The 8,374-nt window shown below is 46.8% G+C and overlaps 2 protein-coding genes across 2 annotated transcripts in view; one reads left to right on the top strand and one right to left on the bottom strand.

The window, feature by feature from the left end:
• The window catches only part of G0s2 (G0/G1 switch 2), a 19,171-nt gene extending 18,991 nt beyond the window's left edge, over positions 1-180 (bottom strand). The window contains exon 1 of the mRNA XM_013014976.1: positions 7-180. Coding sequence (XP_012870430.1) covers positions 7-175 — 169 coding nt within the window. The 5' untranslated portion in view covers positions 176-180. The remainder of the gene's footprint in view (positions 1-6) is intronic.
• The window catches only part of Lamb3 (laminin, beta 3), a 139,526-nt gene that overhangs the window by 72,974 nt on the left and 58,178 nt on the right, over positions 1-8,374 (top strand). The window lies entirely within an intron of this gene.

Raw genomic sequence — 8,374 nt, 5'->3', positions numbered from 1 at the left:
CCTCGCGCAGACGGCTGGCGGCGGCGAAGGGGCTGCACACCGTCTCCACCAGGCCCAGCACGGCGCCGACCAGCGCCAGCACGCTGCCCAGCACGTACAGCTTCACCAGCTTGCCTCTGGGCTTCTGGGCCATCATCTCCTTGGCCAGGGGGATCAGCTCCTGGACGGTTTCCATCTCAGCCCCGGGGTGGAGGGGGGGTGTGGGGGGCGGGCGCGACCTGCAGGGGTCGGGGCTGCGGGGTGGGGGTGGGGCGTCCGTCAGTCCCGGTAGATAGATAGATGGCTTATGTTTCCCGGGGTTCCCTGGGCAGCGCCCCCTCCCCCTTCCCGGGCACAGGGTGGGGGGGACAGGGAGGTGGGGGGGGGGGAGATTCACCTTCGTGACAGCCTGGGCTGGAAGCGGCCAGCGGGAGCGAGCTGGTGGCGGTCAGTCTGTGCGTCAGTCCGTCCTGGCCGGCCTGGGAGCTCTCCACCACGGCCTCTTCCTCCTCCTCCTCCTCCTCCTCCCTCTTCCTCCTCCTGCTCAGCAGCCCTTGTAGATGGAGACACTGCAGCTGGCACCCCATCCGCGTCCCCGGGCCGCTTATATCTTCAGCCCGAGACACGCCTCCCCGGCTGGAGGGCTTGGCTGGCTCCAGCCCGCCGGGCCCGCGCCAGAGACCGGAGGGGGCGGGGAGGAAGGTGAGGAGGAAGAGAGGGAGGAGGAGGGGCTGGGAGGGGGTGTCCGAGAGGGGGATTGGAACGGGCTGGGGCCTGGCAGGAGGCCTCCGCAGAGCCCGGCTCCCCGTGCAGGTCCCAGGCTGGGGAGGCAGTGGGGGGGGGGGGGGTGGGGGGAGGGGGGAAGGAGGGGGTTGGAGGCATCCACCTGCATTTCTGCCAGGGGCCCTTTCTTAGTGGCCTTCAGTGTGTGCAGGGGCAACCTGAGGAGGCACTGATGAGGAAATCTGGGGATTCTAAGGGACAGATGTACAGATTTCTTATGTTTCCTCCCGACAGTCACCTTCCCGCGGGGATACTGGGTGGTGGGGACCCGAGAGAATGCAAGGGGGTGGGCGGGATCCTGCAAGTGAACAGATCTCCGTGTGTGCAACAGGTCACCTCCATCCAGTGCACAAAGCAGTATGTTCTCACATTTTCTTGGCCTGATGGGTTGTAATTCAAAGGTTGCATACGTTGCTAGAGTAGATCATTTAATAGAAAACTATTTGTTGAGGGTGTTCTTTAATGCATAGAGGTGTGTGTGTGTGAGAGAGAGAAAGATATATATATATATATATATATATAGAGAGAGAGAGAGAGAGAGAGGCTGCTTTTTGAACTATATGTACTTCCATGTATCAGGGAACAGCTATAGGTCCCCAATTTTCCCCACTTACACTGGAGAAGTGAACTCTGGGGCTGGAGAATGCAAGCATGGAATGGGGCTCTTAGTTAAACAACAACAACAACAAAAACCGATCTGCTTGTCCAAAATGAAATATTTCATGTTCTTTTCAATAATTCTCTGCCAGTCCCTTGAGCCGGTGGGTGAAATTCTCCTGTGCTGGTTCAGCTGTATAATAAATGACAGGAGAGGAGCACTAGAGAGCTTGGGTAAGAAGCTAGGGTTTAAAAAAGAAAAAATAAAAGACCCCAGAAGGTGGGAAGGGGGCAGAAGCTGGAGTTAGATATAGGGTTAAGGATTGGACAAGGATGAAACACAATCCCCCGGTTGGATGGTTGGAGGTTGGGGGGGGGGGCTCTAATTTAGCTTTGGTTATGCATATACCTGAGTTAGCAAAGTACAGAGGGAAGGAGAGGCAAATAGGCCAAAGGGCTTTAAGCGGGGAAAGGGGAAGAGCAGGGGGAGGAAATCAAACTGGCCAGAAAATTGCAAAGGTCACTGATGCAATCTTACAACAGCCTTCCCAGCCAGTCTGGCTGAGCCCCGTAGTCATAGGGGAAAGGGTGCTTCTCTTGGGGGTCTGAGGTTGCTTCCCAGGCAATGCAGTAATAAAGGCAAGTAAGTATTAGCCATAAATTCTATCCTTTTCCCCTGCCCTGAGTAGTTCAGGTAAGAGTTTGTGGGTGGAGAATGAGATTATTCTTGGAGCATTGTGTCCTCAGTGTATTATTCTTTGAACTTAGTCAGGCAAGGAAATTCTGTAACTAGGGTCCAAGCCAAGTTTAGTTTCAGTCTTGGCATTTTCTTCCACATAATTTTTAAGCACTCCCTAATAATTGACAGAAGTGATTTGTGAGCTTTCCCAGTACCCATGAGTGTTCCATACAAGGTGGCAACCTGGTGGGAATATGCTGTGCCTCTTGATATAAGGGCCTTGACTTGGTTTCTGCTCCAAAGGTGAGTCAGCTAGCCTTTGAGCCCAAAACTCCAAAATTGACCAAGCAGCAGTGAGCATTTCCTGTGTTGCGGTTACTCAAAGACGCAAACCATACATATATCCTCCGTGGTCAACAGGTTGCAATGCATCTGAAGTTCCCCTTTCTTGTTGATTCCCCAGTTATAGCACATCTAAAATGAGCATCCTTTTTCACTTCTTTGATAATCTGGCTTTTACCCCCAGGTTCTACCAGCTTGCGTCAAGGGCTAAGGCAGAGGGAAGAGCATGTGGCATGGATTGAGGTCACTGGTATGTGGTTTAGGTGGTAGTGATAGGGCAGTCACAGGCAAAGAAGTCCAGGGTCAGTTCATGCCCAGGAATTTCCGAGCACAGCTCCTAGGTCTGGGTGGCAAAAGACAGCCCGGTTCCTGGGTGGGAGGTGGAGAGGCCAAGAAGCACTTGGGAACTAAACAGGTACTTTGGCTGGGGTAAGTTTACTTTTAGAGAAGTGGTTTATTGTCTTACATGGGTCATTCACTGGTTATCGCCATGAAGGAAGGTCAGAATAAGCTATAGTGATAATCCATCCTTCCTTTTTTTTGCCAGTCCTGGGGCTTGAACTCAGGGCCTGGGCACTGTCCATGAGCTTTTTTTGCTTAAGGCTAGCACTCTACTACTTGAGCCACAGAGGTACTTCTGGCTTTTTCTGTTTATGTGGTACTGAGGATTCGAACCCAGGGCTTCATGCATGCTAGGCAAGCACTCTACCACTAAGCCCCATTCCCAGCCAGACAACACATCTATTTAACTCAGGGTTAAGGTGTGTGTGTGTGTGTGTGTGTGTGTGTATACAGTTTTGAGAAGACTGGAACAGTTAGTCATCCTACATGTATTAGCCCATATTCTGTTGCTGATAACATAATACCATGAGTTAGGTAAGATAATAGGCAAGAGACTTAGTTTGGCTTCTGGTTCTGGAGGTACAAGGGCAAGGGGCCATATTGGTGATGACCTTGCTAGTGAATTCTCAATAAAATACAGGGAGCAAGAGACAGGGCTATGTGTGCTTATGTGTGTCTCTCCTCCTCCTCCTCCTCCTCCTCCTCCTCCTTTTCCTCCTCCTTCTTCTGCCATCAGGGTTCAATCAAGGGCTTCACCCCGATGACTTTATCTAAGCCTAATCACCTCCCAAAGATCATACTTCTAAATGCCATATTTAGATTACGTAAGCACATTTGATACTTCATAATAAGTATTAAAGTCCAACTCCCCTCCACGCCCCCACTCAAACATATCCAAACCACAACACTGTCAAGTCTATCCAGCATTTCATTCTTGTCCTTCCTAAGAACTGGTAGGACCAGTTTAAAATTCATTTAATTTGTATTCCAAAACTCTCTCTCCTACACATTAAAACACAGCCATCTGTTGAAGGAGGAAAAAAAAATCACAATAGGGTAACATGTAGTCCAAGTGGTGAATAAATGCTGAACAGGAAGAGCTATTCCTGCAACTATGCCTGATATTGATGGGACAGAGGACAGAAATCTTTCAGATGGTTTGTCACGAATGTACTTCTGTTTGTTTATTTACTTACTTACTACTACTACTACTAGCTGCTTGCTACTTGTACCATCACTGTCCACCACTGGAATTCAAAAGACTGAAGAGAAGGAAGAAGTCACCATTGGATACTCTATAATTAGCTGTGTGTTTTGTACTTCACTTTATTTTTTTCTTGTTTTGACTGTTTGATTTAGTTATTTCATGTCAATGAATTTTACAGAGAAGGATTTTTGTGACTCAAATATTAATGGATGGTTTAATGTTCTATTCAGTACTGGAGATTGAACTCATGGCCTTGTGCTTGTGAGCACCTGCTCTACCTAACCCACAACAGATGATTTTTAAAAGTACATGTCTAGTCTTTATCTCCTCTGGTCTTGAGAGTTTTTTAGACCTTTCTGCGTGGGTATCCACTGTGGTCACAGACTTGGCATACTGAACATAAGATTCCTTGCCATCTCTGTACTTTCAAACGAAGTTTCCTTTCAATATCCTTATTCCTTAGCATTGCCAATGCAATTTATTGGTTCTTGGGCCTGAAATGTTGTGCCAGTTTCCTGACCAGGCCTTCTCTGACTTTACCATCTTGTCACTCTCTCTTTGGTGTCCTGCTTTGTCATCTAATCTTATGTAGCTAGAAGTATTGGTTTGGTCTTGAATTGTCTTTCAGTTCCATTAAAGGATGAGTTTCATGAGGGCTGGAACTTTGTTTTGTTCTTTACCATGTTCCTGTGCCTGGTATAATTGTTGGCACATAGTAGGTCCTCAATAGTTAACTATGGGTTTAATTTCTCCGGTGGACTGTGGATTTTGGCAGGGATGGGACTATATTATATTCACATGTAGTCAGACTTTGAGTGGATACTCAAAAAAGCATTTGAGTCTTTTGATGGACAGCTTTTACCCTAAATACTTTCTTTTCTAATCCATTTTGAAGACTTCTACCAAACATCTCTTTTTAAACTTCTAGATTCTATTGTTGATTATTTTAACATACCAGGAGATAACTTCCTAGATTATGCATGCTGAATTTTCAAGACCTAATATTCTTGGAAAAAGGGACTCATTGGTCTGATCTTTCCTACTCATCTGATTTGTATCTCCTATTCTTCTCCCACAAGAAGTCTTTACTGAGGAGTTTTTTCTAAGCCCCCAAACAATCCCTTCTCATTACTGTTGAGGAAAATGCTCAGCCATTCTCATTGCTCATGCCTGCACACACGGTTGTCCCTATCCTCTTTCTATTCTATCTTCCTTTTTTCTTGGAGACCAAGTTCAAATTCGTGAGCTCCGAGAAGCCTCCACTGCGTATGCCAGCACACCTTGCTCTCTTCTTTCTGTGAACTGTAGCTGCCTTTGTGGTTCCTTCTACATGCATTGGCACTGGATAGCACTGATTTAAACAATGTCTCATTGTTTCTTGTGGGCTTCATCTCAATGGAAGACCAAATCTATATTTTTTCATGGGGTCATATATAATGGGTCCCAAATCAATATCAACCTAAAAGTCAGTGTGGGGATAGAGATTGCAAAATGACCAGTAAAGACTCTGGGGAAAGTTATTTTAGGCATAGTAGCCCATCCTTGGCTCAGTGCCTTGGGACTGAAGTTGCCCAAGATCTGGCAAGTTGGCTTCATTCCCTCAACTCTAGCCTGCTCACCTTTCACTTCCACTTCCAACTTGGTGTCTGGCACTGCACTCATTGGCTCATGCTCAGGCATCCTTCCAACCTGCCCCTGGGACAATCTACTGAGGAATAGACCCTTCATAGGCATTGGCTTTTGGTCTTCATGGCTCCTGGTCAAGTAGAGCTACCAGACAATGGAGCAGGCAGGCGGGACTAGGCCCCTTGATCTGTGCTGAGTAGCAAATGTGGTTAGGCTCACATGCTCCTTGCTGCCTGCATAGTATTTATGAATTGCAACAGTATACTTTACAAGTCTGAATTGACACAAAACTTCCTTATGCTTAAATGCCAAGTAGATTTAAGTATTTAGGGCTCTGGAGTTGAGCAGACTTGGGTACCTTCAAGTCCCAATGCCTCCGCTTATCAGAATCTGACCTTGAACATGGGACTTAACTTCTGGCTCCTACTTCCTCATCTGTAAAGTGAAAGTGATGAGAATCCTCTTGGGGAATGTGATGAATTGAGATCGAGCACTGTAAATGGTGTGTGGCAGGAAGGAAGCCATCGGTTATTCAGTTGCTTTTGCCACCTGCCACAAATATGCACCCTCCACACATATGCAATTCCTATGATCCTTGGTCCCAACTCAGGACACTCACACTTTCTGGGTGACAGTTAGGCAGCTTCCAAGAAGGTTCACAACATTGGTCGAAGCTATCCATAAATCTGACTCTGTGTTAAGCATAGTTACAGAAAGCAGAATCGAAACTTCTCTTCTCAAGAAGCTGTTAGTCACTCGGTGCTGGTGGCTCACCTTTGTAACACTAGCTACTTAGGAAGCTGAGATCTGAGGCTTTCATTCAAAGATTTAACCAGCAAAAGGTTGAATGTGAAAGTGTGGCTCAAGTGGTAGAGCGCCTACTTTGACAAAAAGCCATGTAAGAGCGCAAGGCCCTGAGTTCAAGACCTAATATCCAGCACGAAGGAAAATAAAAAGCTTATAGTCAAGTAGAGGACACAAACATGCAAACACATTATTACAATGTGCCAGGAGAAACACAGTAGTAGAATATGACAGGTAACCAATGAGAGTACAATGAGAAATCTGTTGATTATATTTGGGGAGGAGGTGATCAAAGACGGCCTAGGAGTGAATGATCCTGAGCCCGTCAGCATGTGAAAGGTTTGACTCTGTTCACCAGGGGACTCTGGGAAGGAGCAATGCTCTGGGGTGGGGGATGCCTTGAACAAGGGGTCGCTGCATATGAAATGGGGGCAACTCATGAGAAAGCATTTGCACAATCTAAGAGCAGTTAGGCCAGACTGGTGTTGGGGCATAAAGAAAGAGTTTTTGGAAATGCTACAAATGAGGAGGATGTAGTAGGTAGGAGCAAGGTACGGCATAAATACGTACGTGATCACCTGCCTAGAAACTGGAGACTACTACTTCCTTCCTTCCTTCTGTGATTTCATATTCTCTTAGTTTTCCTCCAGACCCATTCCCTAGCAGGTTTTCCTTTTTTTTTTTTGGGTCCGGTCGTGGGGCCTGAACTCTTGGCCTGGGTGCTGTCCCTCAGCTCTTCAGCTCAAGGCTAGTGCTCTATCACTGGAGCCACAGCGCCACTTCCGGCTTTTTTTTTTTCTGCTTATGTGGTGCTGAGGAATTGAACCCAGGGCCTCAAGCATGCAAGGTGAGAGCTCTACCACTGAGCCAACTTCCCAGCCCCAGGTTTTCCTTTTTGCCTGACTTATAAATGGCAGCAATTCTCAGGACAGTCCTGGAGCATCTCTTCTGTACTTTATCTCCTCTATCATCTCTTCTTGTTCTTTTTCTACTGGCGCTTCCATTTCTGGCTCTTTATAGACTACACAAGGATCTGAATGCTGGAACTGCATAACCCCCTGCCTCTCCTGTGTTTCAACTTGTGTGTCTTGCAGGGATCAGACTTACCACATCTAAAGCTAAATTTGACGATTCTACCCTGTAGTTTTTGCTATCAGCTTTTTGAATCTAAGCTTCACCATCCATGGCCTGGTGGCTGAGGTTTGGATCCCGGATCCATCGTTTACTTTCCTCTCATGTGAACAGCCACACATCTCAGCTATCTATTAACTATAACTGCTTTCCATCCTGTCTGCTGCCTCGAACTCATCTTTCAAGTGTCTGTGTCTTCTCTTTCCCTTAGGGACAACTTCCCTTCCACATAGGCAAGGCTAGCACCCTTGTTACACCTTCCTACAGACACCTCATTATCCTTTTCTAACTCTGTCTGTCTGTAGTGCATGGCTATAAGCTCCACAGAGAGTAGGAACTGTCTCTGTCTTGTTTCCTGTTCTGTTCAAAGGTTTGTCTATTTGTCTATCTGTCTGTAGTGTTCTTAGACAGAGCAAAATATGAGGTTTCCTGGGGTGTTTCCAACTGATGCACAACTATCAATTTTTCTTAGACTTGGATAGACAATGGGAAACACTGGTGCATTTTAGGCAGCAAAATGCATGATCTCTTCACCTCATGGTTTCACAGTTGGCCTTTAGCTCAGGTCTATTTTCTCTTGCCATGGAAGAAAAATCCCTGATCCTTCCTACGCACAGCTTCCATTCCTTCTCTTTCTGGACCTTTTGGTTAAAGTTCTGGCTGTCTGTGAGTGAGTTAAGCTGTGATTACAAGTAACAAAATAGAATTCAAAATCACTTTAACTATAAAGAAAATGTAGGGGCTGGGAAGGTGGCTTAGTGGTAGAGCGCTTGCCTTGCATGCCTGAGGCCCTGGGTTCGATTCCCCAGCACCACATAAGCAAAAAGAAAAAAAAGCCGGAAGTGGCGCTGTGGCTCAAGTGGTAGAGCGCTAGCCTTGAGCTG

The sequence above is a fragment of the Dipodomys ordii genome, unplaced genomic scaffold (genome assembly GCF_000151885.1).
Source record: "Dipodomys ordii isolate 6190 unplaced genomic scaffold, Dord_2.0 Scaffold26, whole genome shotgun sequence".
Taxonomy (NCBI): Eukaryota; Metazoa; Chordata; class Mammalia; order Rodentia; family Heteromyidae; genus Dipodomys; species Dipodomys ordii.
This window is presented reverse-complemented; position numbering and strand designations above follow the sequence as displayed.